The sequence below is a fragment of the Callospermophilus lateralis genome, chromosome 3 (genome assembly GCF_048772815.1).
Source record: "Callospermophilus lateralis isolate mCalLat2 chromosome 3, mCalLat2.hap1, whole genome shotgun sequence".
NCBI lineage: Eukaryota > Metazoa > Chordata > Mammalia > Rodentia > Sciuridae > Callospermophilus > Callospermophilus lateralis.
In genome coordinates, this window is record NC_135307.1 from 156,672,656 (window position 1) to 156,690,609 (window position 17,954).

Genomic DNA, 17,954 nt, shown 5'->3' on the forward strand with positions numbered 1-17,954 from the left:
TATTAGTGCTATGAAGAGCTGAGGCCATAAGCCTCTAGCCTTCTGGTAAAGCTGCTCCTCTACCTCTGGGCAAGCTCCCCTTCCTCATTCTACCCAGGACCTGTGGCCATCCCAAAAGGTCCAATGTATATCTCCTCTGCACCCCTCACAGGGCAGGGGAACCCCTCTGTGTGCCTTCTGCACTGCATGAAATGACCAATGCTGTGAAGCATTATCACAGGCCTCTGGATGCCTAACCATGTCTGGTTGCCTCTTCTACTTAAACACGTGAGTGTGGTCTCTGGTTTCTGCTCCATATGTCCCTCTGCTCCTTCCCACTGACCTCCCCACAACTTAAGGACTATTTTTAACTTTCTTTCTGCTGGAAGGGGCTTCCCCTATATCATCCCTCCTCATCTCCCCGCCTACCCTCATTCTATAATGATGGAATGGCTGCAAGAAACTTGACTTACAAGGAAGGGGAAGGAACAAGTCATCACCTACTCTTTTCCAAGTACTTTCCTTAGGGTTTGCTTCCTCTGCTGCTGAGCTCCCTTTCTGACCAGTTCTTTTTGAATGCTTGACAACAGTCCCATTTATCCTAGGTTCTATGTGCCCCAATCTGCACCACTCAGGGAAGAAAATAAATAACAAGTTTTTTAAAGTTTCACTGACTTTAGAGAAGAAGTAGATACCTGCAAATTCATGAGAATTTTCCCCTTCCAAGATGGGGATTCCAGCAAATGTTAAAAAGCAAAGCCAACTCTCACCTATGTTTTTCTTTCTGTGGACATGTTCTTCTTGATGTTCTGGGACACATACACCTACTATACCTTCCTCTGCCCACATAGCCCTCAGATTATTTCCCTCCCCCTCACATAAATAGCAAAATTACCCCCAGATTGTCCAGTGGCCACAGGATATTAATGATCAAGAATTATTCTGAGTCCAAAGCTAATGAAACTTAAAGCAAATGGGAGCTTTCAAATTGTTCTGTTTCACACAGATTAAAAAGTAATAGAACTCAATACCCCAAATAGGCAAAAAAGGATTTTCAATGTATTGATCAGATATAGTTAAAGCAAAAATCAAGACATTACATTTATTAAATATATTAGCATGTTAATAATATAATCCAGAAAGGAATCAGCTAGGCAGCATTAGAATTTTTCAAATTGTTTTGAAAATACAAAGCTCCAAGGCACACTTTGAGTACATGCGTGTGTATACACAAGTTTGTGTGTACATGTGTATATTTAGTTTGATAAACTGGGTTTGGAGATGAGTGCTTATATTTTTATCCAATTTCCACATATTGAGTTCATCATGGGCATCTGAAAATTCAATTTGTTTTAAACGTGTTGCTGAGGTTCCAATTCACTGGGAAAAGGGTTATTTACAGTTTTCAACAAAACCCAAGAAAGAAGACACAGTGCCGTGCCTGAGTGGGGTCAAGAGAGTGGAAAAGCAGGAAGGATGAGCAGCAGCCCTCAGCCCAAGGAGTGAAAACTGAGGGGGAAGGTCCAGTCTGGCTTCTGCTTCTGAACCAGGTTAGGTACTCACTCTTATAACTTGGCCTAAAGAATGTTGGTCTCTGCATCCTTCATTCAAGAGACAGGTGTAGGTGGATCATGTCTCTCCCACATGCTCCCCTGTGGCCAGGGAAGCTTGAGAGGATGCTGTACAGAATATCCCCAAGGCCCATGTATTAAAGCTTGGTCCTTAGAGTGCTCTGTTGGGAGACAGTAGAACTTTTAAGAGATAGGGCCTAGTGAGAGATCTTTAGGTTACTGAGGGCAAGCTCTTGAAGGGAATTATGGGACCCTAGCCTCTTTCCCTTCCTCTTCCTGCAGTGAAACAAGTGGTTCTGCTCCACTACATTCTCCAACCTTGCCACAGGTCCAAAAGTAATGTTGATAATCTGTCATGAACTGAAACCTTCAAAAATGTAAACATTTTCTCTTTACAAATTGATTACCTCAAATATTTTGTTTTAGTGACAGAAAACTAATATATTTTTCTCTTCTCTTGGCTTAGGCAACTCTTCCCTGCTCTTTGCCCTTCGTCTCTCTAATTCTACGCGTCCTTCAAGGTCTGGTTCCAGAGCCCTCTCCACCTCATACCACAGTGACATCGCCACCACAAGGCACAATGCTGTGGTGTAATAATTTCTATTCTTCTCCCTGAATTTGTGAACTCCATATGAGGATAGCCCCTGGGTCCCTCATGTCTATATCTCTAGTGTTTGGTATAGTGTCTGGCAAATAAGAAGCTCTGCTAATACATTTGCTAAGGGAAGAAACTGAAGCAGAAAGCCATCAGATTTCTGGATCACATTTCAGAGGCCTGTGATCTTCAGGCAGGGAGACAGCTTAATGCTACTGTGAACCCCAATACAGATCTGGGCATGGATATGATGAAGAATAAAGGGTGGTTGCAGGAATAGTAAATTGCCAGTGCTATGCAGGACAAAACGATTGATGTCAGAACAAAAACAAGGAAACCATGAGAGTAGACTGCTGCTAAGAACAGTGGCCTCCACAGGCCACTTGCTCCTCGGCACTAGGAGCAAGGCTGGTAGTGGTGGTAGGATGGTGGGAGCATGCACACAGCTGCTGTCTGGATCAGATACCTGCAGGTGCTCTCCACACACTCAGGGTAGCAGCAATTGTGGCCAACACTGGCAACGGAGGAAGGAGGCGCACATTCCTGTCCACTGGGGCCTGTGGGTGTCCTGCCCTCCAGCCTCTCAATGAATACAACACGACTTTACTTGCCAGCATCTGTCTTCCAGGATGGAAGCATGTTCAAGGAGGCTATGGACACATGTCCTCAGCAGCCATTTCATCCTCTATTCATTACTGCTGCCCCAAATTTGTGAGGGCAAAGCTATGCAGGCAGATAAACACCTACCTAAGTTCTCTGCCTCCAGGGGCTATGGCTCCCGCTCAGAGGACACATCACCCTCTGCCCCACTGCTGGCGCTGCGGTCTTCTTTTCGGGGGGCATTTCGCTCTTTGCTTGATTCAGAAGGGCCTTTGGCTCTGGTCTTTTCTTTCCTCTGCTGCTGTTTCTCAAGCTTTGACAGCTGATTAAAAAAAAAGGAAAAAGAAGAAAGAATAGTTTACAAATGAGAATGCATTCCTAGATATCCAAGGCAGCAGTTACTTCCAGGTGGAAAGCATTGAGAAAGCTTTTGTCTGATACCTGGCACACCACGGCGGTTCAGATGCCAACGTAGACAAAATATGATCAGACGGGTCCCTGAATCATTAACACAGATTAGCCACAGGTGTGATCCTCCTCAGACCTTTTCCCCATCCATGATTCAACTTGGCATGTAGGATTTGGGGATGGCAACAGCCTCCCTCCCCAGTCTCAGAAGAGCTCTGTAAGTGACAATGTCCTATCACTGCTTTCTTCAAGAATAAGCTCTATATTCTCACCAAGTTGTCTTCCTGCTTACTGTTTTCTAAAGAGTATTCAAAACACTCCACTAGTTGCAGAAGAGAACAGAAACGTCTATGACGTAAAGCACATTAAGCACATTGAACATCATCTCAGTTACTAGTTTGTTTTGTGAGGCTGAAGCCTGACTCACCCAGCTGGAGGGATCCTAGCAGGCCTGTGGTAGCTGCATGCAGACTGCTGGCCACAGAGCCTCCCCAGCTTCTTACTGGCCAGCTGATGTCTAACCCAGTGGAACCTGGGCCCATTTCTTCTCTGGATTTCTACCCAATGGGTTCAAATAAACCACAGACTAGACAGCGGAAAGAAACTTAGATCATCTCACACTCTGAGCAAGGCCACTCCAGAAAGCCCCACTGAGAAGCTTGTTTGAGAAGACCGGCCAAGTTTTGGTCCATGGGATTTTCTTGGACCAAAAAAGGCATCTGTAACAAAGCCTGAGAGGCAATAACACCCAGTTCCATCTGCCTTCCAGACCAAGTTTGCAAACATTTTCTTGATCACAAAAAAAGAAGGAAACTTAAGGAGGGGCTGAGGACCCTCCTTGCTGGTCCCTGTCCTACATCCAAAGATATTAAAAAGAGTCATTTTACACAATTTTCCAAATCATTTCTTCTATATGGACAGACTTTGAGTTAAACCTTAGAGAGAGATGAACAGTTGATAGTTCTCAATTTGATCCAGAAAACCAATTCTCTTAATGATTGGTTTATGTAAGTATTACCTTTCCCAACCCCACTGGCCTGCAAAGATGCAGTAAATAGCCAAGCTGCTTAATGTGCTAATTAATTAGATTTTGTGATAAAGACATCCCTTCACCTTTGACCCAGCAACTCTCCTCCCAGGTAACTACCCTGGATAAACTTCCCCTCCTGTGCACATGAAAGCTCATAAAAATGTGCACTGTGGGTTGCCTGTATTGGCTAAAACCTAGAAACATCCCAAATGCCCATCAACATGAGGACAGATGAATACAATGTGGTATAGTCACATAAAGCAATACTGTAGAGTATCAAAGTACTCCAGTGTATCAAAATAGATGTCTTCAAAACCATACTGTTTAAAAACAAATTAAATTTCAGAAAGTTATCTTCTGTGGGATTCCATTTACACAAAACACTACACATTGCTAACGAGCTGATGCAAATGCAACGTGGACTGGGAGAATGCCAACTGCACTGCACTAGTTAACCTGGAAGGGTAGAAAGGGATGTGGTGGCATGGATATACAGATTTCAACTCTGTCAAATTTTACTTCTGTGTGAACAAAACCAGATCTAGAGCTGGGCTCCTCACCTGGACCAGTCCTTGAGCTATTTACACAGGACACCTGGACCACTGATGCGAAGATGCTCACGTAGGATGGAACTCAACACATGCCTTCCTTTGTGGACAAAGTCTGCCTGTGGCAAGTATCACTTTCTAAACTGTGAGCTTAGTGGTGTGGCTGACTTCACTACGGCACAAGCTCTTTCTCACCACAGTCTGGTTAAAAATACTTTATGTACTAGTCCTATACACAAAAATGATTGGAGCATGATGACAAAAATGTATACTTTTTAAATTTGGGAACTGGCTCTACAGAGTTCCTTGCTGTATTTTTCTCTGACGTATTACTTTGCCAAAGACAAATGTTTTTCTCTGTACTACTCTACCAGAGATTAGGAATAAATTTCCTCAACTAAGAATGCTGTTTATTACTCTCCTTGTGTTGAAATTTGTTCCTTTATGAAATGATGAGGATGGCTGGGGTTCCCTCTGTTTGGTTCTCATTCTTGCAAAATGACCTGGATTGCCCAGTGTGAATATACCTAACACTGCAGAATTGTAACCTAAAAGAAGGTTTTAAATGGCAAATTTTATGTGGATTTTATTGAGATATTTTTTAAAAAATTAACAATTTTGGAAAATAGAAGTTAACAATCCATGCTAAACCCAAGTTCTTCCCCCCACCCCCCTGTATTCCTGGTTTACAAAATCTAAAAATCTGAGAGTCAGTGTTCTGCAGTGAACTAATAAACGGCATTTTGCTTCCAGCAGTTTATGTTAATGGCTATAAATTTATATCTGCACATATTACGTGTGTATATTACTCTCTCTCTCTCTCACACACACACACACACACACACACTCTCTTTCTCTCTCTTCACACACACACACACACACACACACACTCTCTCTCTCTCTCTCTCTCTCTCACACACACACACACACACACACACATACACACACACAAAATATCATGAATATGTTCCAAGTGAGATGCTGGGAAAGTATAATTTTTGTCTTAAAAAAGTAAGATTCCTGCTCGGTTTTGCTTCTCCTCTTTTGAGATAAAATATAAAATATGTAAATATCACAGGTGACAGAAGTAAATGAAATCTCCCCCACTGCTAAAACTCAATCTCAAGCTGGGCCTGCCTGTGATTTGCTTGCTATTCATTTCCTGCTCCTTAATGCTCCTGACATGAGATCCTGAGAGGATGGTGAAGTATAGTCCCAGTGAACAAGGGTTCCCCAGAGGCTTCTCAACTCCAAGCAGCACTATCAAATGCAAGCTCTGACCTAGAGGCCTCACCATAGCACACAACACAGAAATGTGGGTTTGAACTTCTACCTTAATCCTGTCCCCTCCCCCCATGAACCAAGCTTTTAAATCACATGTGATAATTCTTTAAGAAACAGACACAGCCTGCATCTCTGCCAAGGAAGTAATGGTGATTCTCTTACATTATTTGTCTTAAAACCACCCAGCCCCATATGGTTCCAGGCCACCAAGTAAAGTTCCTCGTGAGAACACTGTGAACCAAACTAATAAATTTAAGCCTTTTCCCAGAAAACTGAGAATCCAATGCAGCCAGAAGATAGAATTTAAGTCACAAGACAATAGCTGGATATTTTTTTTTAAGGAAACAAATGAGGAAGAAAGAAAGAGAGGAAGAAAAGAAATTGGGCTCATGTAGAATGTCTAAAGCTTTCAAATTTACAGGCGATGCAAAGAGAATATAAAACACTACAGTTCTGAGAACACATGATTTGTGAACACTGAGATAGAGTACTTTGGGGGTTTTATCTGCTACTTTTAGTCTATTGATGAGAGTTACTCACATTGCAATAGAAACCCTATTCAAACTACTGGCTTTATTGTATCAGAAAGTCAACCTTCCAAAGGCAACACAGACACCAGTGTGTGTCCTATGATCAGCCTGCACCTCTCATGGTGGAGCAAGGGAAAGTGCAGGTCGAAGAAAGAAGGAAGGGAATATCCAGATCTACCCCCACCTCCCAAGAAAACAAGGAACTTTGTAATTATGATGTTCAAGCTCTAATTGCATAATGCAAGAATAAACTAGTTGAACATGCATGTTATAATGCTCTACCCTCAGAGCCTGAAAACTTAGATGCCTCAGGCAGGTAGCAAAATGAGTACAGTATTTACAAATAAGGCCATAGTACATGGCGGACTATGAGGCTACACTGGAGAGGATATGTCCCAATTAAGGGCATTCACATTTTCTTTTTAGACATTATCTGGACAAATATAAAATTAATGGGGTAGATATGGGTCACCTGCTAGGGACTCTACTTTGCACTTCTATTATGTGATTTTAGTTGCTGCTAACATGCCAATGTTTGATCATCGACATTCCATGGAGAAGCACAGTCAGGTGCACCACCTTCCCAACCCCTCTCTCCTTCCCTGCTGGCATGATCAGCCTCCTACTTCAGAGTTAGTAATAGCCAACCTTCCTGTCACATGGTGTATAACACAAATCACAGCCAACAGGACCTGAGAGAGTTGTAGTACGGCTTCAGAGAAAGGCACTCTCCCTGATACATACAGGTGCATGGAGACCCTGCCTGCCTTCCTATCGAGCAAGGATCAGGAGCTTTGAAATAGTAAAGCTCTCAACATGAGGAGGGGCACCCAGGGGACACTGAAACCTCTGGGGATCCCTAGCAGAGCCAAAATGAGTACAGTATTTACAAATAAGGCCACAGTGCATGGTCTAGATGAATCAGCTTTCCTGGTAAAGGAAGCAATCACACTCTTTACTGTTTAAGCCACACTCATACAGGTTTGTGGCACTTGTAGCAAAAAGCAGAACCTCACATCACATGCCCACTGAACTAAATGAGAAGATGGTGTTCTGCAGGGTTCTAGCTTAAGGGTTTTGCAGCATGTGAGTGACTGAGATGTACCAAACCCAAGGCATCTAGACCCCAAACCCCATATTCTTTCCAGGGAACCAGGTGATCTCTCTCCTTTAATCTATTAATTTCATTTAACAGATATTTATTGGGCACCATTCACATGCCAGGGACACAGCAGAGAACCAAGCAGAGCCCCTGCTTTCCTAGGGCTGACTGACCACCAGAAAAATACTTGGCAATCCCCACTTACTATAAGCCAGGCCCTGTTCTATGTACTTGACGCTTGACGTGTATGAAGGATACAGTTATAATCCCCATCTTAGTGGAAGAACCTGAGGTTGCCGGAAACCCCTACCATTCTTCCTGGGACACATACCATGGTGCAAGGCACACCCTGGCAAAGGCATAGGCAGTATAGAGCTTCTGATCAGAAAATGACATGCAGAGATGACTGAAGACAAGAAAGGCCACACAGGAAGAGGCTAAAGAACAAGAGGTCCAGGTGAGGGTGGGGCTGGCCAGGAAAGAAGGAGTAAAGGAGAGGTGAGTTAGAGCAAGGAGGTACCATAGGCAGTAACTGAAGTGCCCACCGCAGGCAGGTGCTGGCGCAGGGGAACAAGTCCCCCCATTCACCAAGACAACCAGAGGTTCATGATTTGCACAGTGCAGCACGTAAAAAACACTGGGTAAACGAGTGAGGGGATGAATGAACAGGCTGATTTTGTTTGGAAGAGCAAATCAGGTGACAGTCTCAGAGGGAAGGGTGGCTTGGCCTTTTGCTTATCAGCAGAGTGATTAAATAGCTATTCACTTGCGCATAGAAGGAACTGTGGGACCCACCCAGCAGTGGGTATGCAGGTCAGAACTGACAGGTGAGGAACTTGATTTTGGAGTTGGTATATTTGTCTCTTAGGTGGACAGCAGTACACTGGAAAGAGGAAAGCAGAAACTTGGGCAGGACTTTGATGCCCCTGCCTCTGTCTGCATTTCTGTAAATGACAGGCCCAGGACACAGTAAGGATAAAGTATGGTTGCAATTTGTCTGAGATGTGCAAGGCACCAAATAAACAGGAAATTGTTATTATCTGCCCCTGTATTTCAATTACAATATCACCCCAGAAGCATCTTTAAAGACTGATCCCTTCACACTGAGGGGTGATCCAACGTGACAATCACAGAAAATTTGATAAGTAATTCCAGGCTTCTGTGGATGCTAATAAGCCACAAGAAACATCATAATAAATAAATCAGAGAGCTCAGCCCTTCTCATATGGCCAGACTCTGGGTTTCCAAGATTCCATTCGTTTCAGAAGATCTGAGAAGGCTTGAACCCTGCAACCAAGTTAACACCAATCTAGACTGGAAGGATTCAAATGGACCCAGCAAAAAGAACCTAGTTCTGCTACATCTACTAGAAGAAAAAGTAGGCCCCAATCCTCATCATATCAGCTTAGGAATCAAATTCATCAAGACTCCTAAAGTGCAAGAAATAAAATCAAGAATCATTAAATGGGATGGAATCAAACTAAAAAGCTTCTTCACAGCTAAGGAAACAATCAGGAATGAGAAGAGAGAGCCTACAGAATGGGAGAAAATCTTTGCCATTGCACCTCAGAGCATTAATCTCCAGGATATATTAAGAACTCAGAAAACTTGACACCAAAAAACAAATAACCCAATCAATAAATAGTCTAAGGAACTGAACAGGCACTTCACAGAAGAAAAAATATGATCAGTCAACAAATATATGAAAAAAATGCTTATCATCACTAGCAATTAGAGAAATGCAAATTCAAACTACACAAAGATTTCGTTTCACTCCAGTCAGAATGACAATTATCAAGAATACTAGCAACAATAAATATTGTCAAGGATGTGGGGGAAAAGGTAGACTCATATATTGCTGGTGGGACTATAATTTGGTACATCCACTCTGAAAAGATTCCTCAGAAAATTTGGAATTGAACTATCATTTGACTCAGTCATCCCACGCCTTGGCATATACCCAAAGGACTTAAAATCAGCAAACTATAGTGAAAAAGCCACATCAATGTTTACAGCACATTAATGCACAATATCTAAGCTAAGGAACCAACCTAAGTGCCCTTCAACAGATGAATGGATAAAGAAAATGTGTTATATATATACACAATGGAATATTACTGAGCCATAAAGAAGAATGAAATTATGGCATTTATCAGTAAATGGATGGAACTGGAGACCATCATGTCAAGTGAAATAAGCCAATCCCCAAAAAACAAAAGCCGAATGTTTTCTCTGATATGCAGATGCTGACTCGCAATAAGCTGACTCACAATGTAACTCCAAATCATGTACAACAAAAAAAATGTGAGGTTATACTCCATGTATGTATGATATGTCAAAATATATTCTACTGTCATATATAATTATAAAGAACAAATAAAAAAATAATTTTTCAAATGCAGAAAAAAAGGCTATCCCACCATCCCACCTGCCTCTCTGTGGACACCCCAACCTACCACACCACTAAGCACTAGAGTCAGCTTTGAAGGTGTTCTAGAAATTTGATGTCTTTGTTAATTAGTTCAGAATAAAACAAGGAGGCAGCAATCCCTGATGGAAGGATATTCTTAAGAATGACAGGGTAATGATGTCTTAAACTTGCTTCCAACAAGATTTGGGGGGAATGAAGGGGGAGGAAATTACAGTTTCTCATAGATTTCCTATAGTGCATTTTTGTGATAAGTTCCAGAAAAAAAATCAACTTAGATCTTGTCTTTCTCTTAGTTGATCCTACAACTTACCAAAAAAGGACCCATGCATATAACTTGAAATTTTAATTTCAACTCTCTAAAAATGCAATCCTGAAAGCCAATTCTTCCCCATCAGGATTCAAGAAATCAAGAACAGATATTTTTTTTGAGTGCAATGAAGTCAGTGAATAGAGAACCTGCCCAAGGCCACTCGGAAGCCATGGCCAGGTGGGGAAGAGCGCCAGGTCTCAGGACTCCTGGACCTGGCTCCTTCTGGAGCAAATCTTCACCTGCATAGGGGTTCCTGAGGGCTGCCAAGGTCCAGGGCAGCAAACCCCATTCCCATTCTTGCTAGGGTGATGCCGGTACAGTCCTCTCTTCGAGTTATTTTAATGCTAGTTACTTTCTGCCAGACTGCTCTGTCCTGCATATGAGCAAAATCTAATTAAAGAGTGAAGAAAATAACAAAAGAAAAACTCAAGCCCCATGAAGTCAGTTACAATGATTTTTATAGACCATAATATAGATGGAAAAGTTCTGTTCCAACCAACCCCTTGCAGAGATTCCAAGAAAGTCTTATGGTGCAAGTCATAAAGATCAAATGTCTCCTCTAGAGTTACTTTAAAAATACCTGAAGGTATTATTACTCTGAGGGTACTAGTCCACACCTGTGGTGCTGCTGATGTCAGGAGCAACAGCTGGGCCATCAGGATGCTGCAAGAAAGGACATGCCCAACCAGTCCCCCTTAGAAGTAAGCACATGAGTTAAAGCCATAAGGACAAAATGCCCCAAATCAATTAGCCTGGTAGCTCATTTCAACAACATTAGAAATCTCTCTCCACAATGCGTACTGTCCTTCTTAAATGTCCATCAACTCCCACCAGTTAAGCCATTAAAAAAAAAAAAAAGCAACTGGAATTTATACTTGGACAATTTGTTTTACCAATTTGCAGCTTGATATTATTTTATATATATGATAAAACTATCATGACTTCATCAATTCATTTGAACTACAATGTGTGCTCATTCTCTAACCCTAGAGATAAACATAGCAAGCCATCATTAAGTATGTGTGCTATCGAATAATCAATGATTTTAAGGCAATATATAACTAAAGTATGCTATAGAATAAAGAAAAGTTAATAAAGAACCTTCTTGGGTGTAGGCTGAATTACAGGACTTCAATACATCTACTTCAATACATCTCGATTTACTGTTAGACCATGGAAACTTCTGGAAGGCAAATTTCCATCACTATCATGCAGATGAAAGAGTCCAATTACACAGCAACTGGAGGAGCTGCCTTTTGTAATGAGCCAAGACATCTTCAGGAATAGATTATTTTGGTGACCGAAACCTGCACACAACCTCTGAGAGAGGATACATCCACCAGGTAAGTCTAATGATATATCAGCTTCATCTAGACTCATTTCTGCCTTCAGAATTGGCATATTGCTTGAGCTATGGGAAACCTCTGGGTCCATGATCTTTTTTCCCTGTTTCTTTCTACTAACTGCCAGGTGATAGAGAGTAGAAAAGGAAAAGAGAAGGCAAATTCCAATCAGTAAAAGATTAGTAAAAATCACGGAAGACAGAAGTCTCAATCTACTATGGCATTTTAACGGATCTGCAGAAACTTACCTCCAGAAGTTATCTCTAGTTGATTAAGCCATTTTTTTAAAAAAGCAATTGAAATTTATACTTGGACAATTTGTTTTATCAAACTGCAGCTTGATATAATTTTATATTATATGATAATTCTGAAAGCTTTTCTAAAAAAATGTCTTTGTGTAATGGAAAACCTGACAGAATATTCAAAAAGGATGTTTCCATATACATCACAGAAACTGCTATTATGTCAACTGTCGTGTTGTATTATTTTTAAATCAACTGGCTGCTTAATAAAAACATTACGAAGCAAAGTGCACACATGGTACCTAATTTTCATACATTATTAACTCTGCTTGAGGTTTTTGTGGGAATTAAAAAAAAAAAAAAAAAAAAGTCTAGCAAATAGGCATCTGTCCCCATCTGAAATCCTGCAAGCTAATTTTATTTTCTAATTCCCCATTGTTTACAAAAACCCTCTCAGGCATGCAAAAATAAGAAGAGGGGGCAGTTTGGTTGCCTTTCTATTATTCTTACTTGGCTAAATCTCCTTTGGTTTAATCCTTGAGTGTACAGGCATTCACTGGAATGACTTCAGTCTTTCGGGCCCCAGTGCTTACTTGTTTCAGGCCACAGTGGGATGTGGGAGAGGCTGGGGTTGGCCCAGGGGTGTTTCTCTATTGGTGCAACTGCCATCAAGTTCTCTGAGTTAGTGACCTGCAATGCTCACTGTCAGAGTCTCTGTATCCTCCAGCCCAAAAGTCACCTGCTGCTTCCATGAACAACTCTACAAGACTTCAACCACCTACTTGGAGCACCTACCCGTCTGCATAAAGCACCATCTGGCCATAGGAGGGTGCCAGGCCTTAGCACAGTGTAGGCCAGAAGCAGCAGGAAACTAATGGCTCTAGAAGGGCCAGCTCTGAGATGTATCTTGCATTGTTCTCCAGAGGACACCCAGGGATCACTCATGTACCCTTTTAGGCTTTCTCCTCTCTGGCTCCCTTCTTACCCCTCACCATGCTTCTGGGAAGACTTCCTAAATGTAAACGACCTATATCTAAATCCTTTCACTTTCAAGGGGAAGAGAACAAATGCTTTGAAATAAACCACATCTTACTATAATAATTAATTATGCATAACTCGTTTGTTATTTGGTCCTCTGTCAACCAAAATCCTTTTTGCATCTGGACACTGGATGGACACAGTGGACATTCAGGATTATTGCTCTCCCTTACAAAGCAGTGAAAAATGCTATTACCTGAAGGGACTACTGTGCAAATTTGACTATGATCTTGTGACACTTATTATATATGCTTAATTCTTTGAAAACTGGTAATCCACTTATATGGTAAACTATACATTTGAGTAGCCAGGAGTTTTTATCATGTTGTACTTCATTCCCTAACACCACTGGGAACAAGGTATTGACTGTATTTCTCAAACTTCTATATGGAAGCTGCCCTCTCTTCACCACACCTGTGGCCTTGGTTCTTCCTTCAATAGGGACTAATCATAAAGTTGCGAGACTATTGGAAGAGAAGTAACCATTTCCCCTCCACTTACTGAAAAGCAATGGCTATGGCTTAGGAGCAACCAAGAGTCGACATCCTTCCTCTGCCTCCCCTCTCTAAGCCTGTGTGCATTTCCCATTTTTTAGCCCATAGACTATTTGAAAGAAAAAGTAATAAACTATTTAGTCAACATCTACTTTAGACTTTAGTCAGCATCTATCACACTGTTGACATATGTCTGGCTAATCACGAACTATAGCAAAGTTTAAGGAGAAACTTGAACAATTTCAGTTTTGGTATTCCAATGCATAATTGGTAACAGAAAACTGTTCACGAGCATTTTAAACTAATAGCGCTCTTTAAATGATTCAAAATGTTTCTTCAATTTGCAAGTCTTAAGAAAAAGTTAGGGGGAGCTTTTCCTTCCCTTATTTAGTCTATATGTTGTACAAATGCCAAGTAAGCAGATTTGGAACAATGAAGAATTACTGTACAAGATGACTATAAAACAGAAAAGAGGAAGACATGGGATACAGAAAAGCAATGGACATGACCTGGTAGAGAAGTTGAAGCCAGGTGCAGGCAAGTTGGGTACTCAGCAGCCAGAAGAGTGACCCGTCCACACAGGATCTGGCAAGGGATCCAGAGGATAGGCTCCCCTGGGGAGGGGTGCTACAGAGAGAAGGCCTGAGAACCAGAGGTCTAGGAGGAGGAGGAGTAACACAGTACTTTTAGTCAGATTGCAAGAAGAACAAAAAGATGAGTAAACATATCCAGAGAAGCAAAAAGCTAAATAGCAGCAACAAAAACCACAGGGTACAACTTGGCTTTGTGTTGGCTAACAATTAAAGTCACAATAATATAAATACTGTTTACTGTTTCAATGGAAAATGATGGGAGTAAACAGTGCCAGGCCCTCATCTACAGCAGTGCAAAAAAAGTCAAAATTTAATAAGTTAAAAAAATGGTTTATTTAGAAATAGAGACAAAAGTGTTCAGAGAAGTAGCTTGAAATATGTTAAAGGTGGTTGCTTGTAGGGAAGAGGACAAGGACAAGGAAGAATAAGAAGAGGTTATTTTTTATTATACTTACAGGTATATAATAACTTTAAATTATGTGTATAATTACTTTAATAAGCAATTTAAAATTGATTTAAGAAAGAAAATGCATACAATGCATGCAGTTAATAGATCCAGTACTACAGAAAACAAAATTAGTAATTGAGAAATATCATATACAATTCTTTCAATACTCAAAGGAAAAGGCACTAAATGAAAAGAGCAGAAACTTGGAAATTCAACATAAGAAATCTGGTCATCTCTAGGACAGGAATTATAAAAAGAGAGCAGATGCAGAAAAGGCAATAAACAAAGATCTTCCATGGGCTAATGAGAGGCTCAAGTATATGCTGAAAAAACAACTAGGCTATATTTAAGAAAAGAGATCTGCACCAAGAGCATCTCTCTTTCCCTTCCAGGCCACTAAATGCCAGTAAGAGTCAGGATTCAATAAAACACTGACCAGCTATGTGTTAAATTAATGACTGTAGGGCAGGAAGGTGAATGGGAAGAAAGATGGACCAAAACAAACCAACCACTGGGACATTATCTACAGAGACTGAGGGCAAAAGATGGTGAGCCAAACACTCTGTGTCAACCAAGACACTCCTAAGCAGGCAAGTATTCAGAAAGTATCATGCCCATTCTATCCACAAAAACAAACAAATAAAAGAACCTCAGCCTCTTAAGAATAAGAAAGGAAATTATGTTAAGTAACACAACAAGCAAAATGAGTTATACAAATTCTAAACTAATTCTTAAATGAGAAAATATAAAATGTAAATGAAAAATTAACCAAACTTATCTGGATCTGAAATCCAGATTTGCAAGCAATTTTTAAAATGTAAAGAAATGCAAATGCCTAGAAAGCTTATGGGGGTAAAAAGAGTTCAGATTCACCAGCAATTAAATTGATGCAAATAGAAACAGTGACTTATGATTTATGATTCTTCAAATTGATAAGAATTAAAAAATTACAACACAAGATCTGAAGTCAGCTGACAGCCATACACTGCACACCACACAGCTCGTCTCTGAAACAATCCTGCAAACACAATTGCCCGACTCCTCCCACCCAACCCAACACCCCATCGCTGAAAGCAGGCGCCTCCATCTTGAGTCACCTTCATCACCATCTTCAGTGGAGGCAACTCCCAGTTTGGACCTCCAGCTGGACATGGTGTATACTGTTTATATTAGGATCTGTTAACATTGTCCTTCACCTCAAAGGAGAGTTCTTGGAACCCTACAGGGGCACTATAAGCCTATAGGGTAAAAATGGTAAGCCTCAGATCCACAGAGCTAGAAGGGAAGACACACAAACAATATGAAAAGACAAGGGAAGAAAGTGCCCCAAACAAATCAAATACCACATTATTAGAATCCATGGCCAGCACAGCAGAGAAATTACAGAGAAAGAGTTCAGGATGTACATAATTAAAATGTTCTGTGAATTAAAGGATGATATAAGAGAGCAAATACAGACAGCAAAAGATCATTTTGACAAATACAGGAAGCAAAAGATTGCTTCAATAGGGAGACAGAGGTTCTAAAAAATAAACCAAACAGAAATCTTGAAATGAAAGAAACAATACACCAAATTAAAAGTACAATTAAAAGCATCACCAACAGATTAGACCACTTGGAAGACATAACCTCAGACAATAAAGAAAAAATATATAATCTTTAAAAGAATATAGAACATACAGTGAAAATGGTAATAAACTATGATCAGAACATTCAATAAATATGGGATAGCATAAAAAGACCAAATTTAAGAGTTATTGGGATAGAGGAAGGAATAGAGTTCCAAACCAAAGGAATGAGCAATTTATTCAATGAAATAATATCAGAAAATTCTCCAAACATGAAGAATGAATTGGAAAACCAAATTCAAGAAGCTAACAGGACGCCAAATGTACAAAATCACAGCAGATCCACACCAAGACACATTATAATGAAAATGCCTAACATATAGAACAAGGAGAGACTATTAAAAGCCATGACATAAAGGAATCAGATTACATATAGGGGGAAACCAATTAGAATATGTGCAGATTTTTCAATCCAGACCCTGAAAACTAGAACATCCTGGAACAACATATATCAAGCTCTGAAAGAAAATGGGTGCCAACCATGAATCTTGTATCCAGAAAAATTAAGCATTAGATTTGATGATGAAATAAAAACTTTCCATGATAAACAAAAGTAAAAAGAATTTACAACTAGAAAGCCTACATTACAGAACATCCTCAGCAAAATATTCCATGAAGAAGAAATGAAAAACAACAATGAAAATCAGCAGAGGGAAGCATTACACTAAAGGAAAAGCTAATCAAAGGAGAAACCTAATCAAACATTATTATTGAGACATGATTTGTATCCCCAGCCATTTTTTTATTTAACTTGTTGTATTCCCAGCCATTTTCTTATTTAACTTAACAAGTGGCTGGGAATACAAATCATGTCTCAATAATAACCCTGAATGTTAATGGCCTAAACTCACCAATCAAAAGACATAGACTGGCAGATTGGATTTAAAAAAAAAAAAAAAAAAGTATGATGCCTCCAGGAGACTCAGATCATAGGAAAAGACATCCACAGACTGAAGGTGAAAGGTTGGGAAAAAAATCATACCACTCACATGGACTCTGGAAGCAAGCAGGGGTTTCTATCTTCATATCAAATAAAGTAGACTTCAATCCAAAGTTAATCAAAAGGGATAAAGAAGGATATATCATTCTACTTAAAGGAACCATTCATCAACAAGACATAACAATAATAAATTTATATGCCCCAAGCAATGGAGCATCTAAATTCATCAAACAAACTCTTCTCAAGTTCAAGAGTCAAATAAACCACAACACAATAATTTTGGGTAACTTTAACACACCTCTTTCACCACTGGATATATCTTCCAAACAAAATCTAAACAAAGAAACTACAGAACTCAATAATGCAATCAATAACTTAGACTTAACTGACATATATAGAATATTTCATTCTTCAATGAATGAATACATTTTCTTCTCAGCAGCACATTGGATCCTTATCTAAAATAGATCACACATTATGCTACAAAGCAACTCTTAGCAAATATAAAAAAGTAGAGATACTACCCTGCATTCTATCATATCATAATGTAATAAAATTAGAAATCAATTATAAACTAAAAAAATAAAAGCTATTCCAACACCTGAAGACTAAATAATAGGCTACTAAATGAACAATGGGTTGCAAAAGACATCAAGGAGGAGATTAAAAAATTCTTAGAGGAGTTTGAGTTATGGCTCAGTGGTAGAGCACTTGCCTAGCATGTGTGAGGCACTGTGTTTGATTCTCAGCACCACATATAAATAAGTGAATAAACTAAAGGTCCATTGACATCTAAAAAAATATATTTAAAAAATTTTTAGAGGTGAATGAGAACACAGA

General features: G+C 40.0%; 1 protein-coding gene across 1 annotated transcript in view; it reads right to left on the reverse strand.

Annotated features, from left to right (window-relative positions):
• Nucleotides 1-17,954, reverse strand: part of Dtd1 (D-aminoacyl-tRNA deacylase 1) — a 188,758-nt gene that overhangs the window by 9,748 nt on the left and 161,056 nt on the right. Inside the window, exon 5 of the mRNA XM_076848921.2 lies at nt 2,893-3,067. Within this exon, the coding sequence (XP_076705036.1) occupies nt 2,915-3,067 (153 nt within the window). The 3' untranslated portion in view covers nt 2,893-2,914. The remainder of the gene's footprint in view (nt 1-2,892; nt 3,068-17,954) is intronic.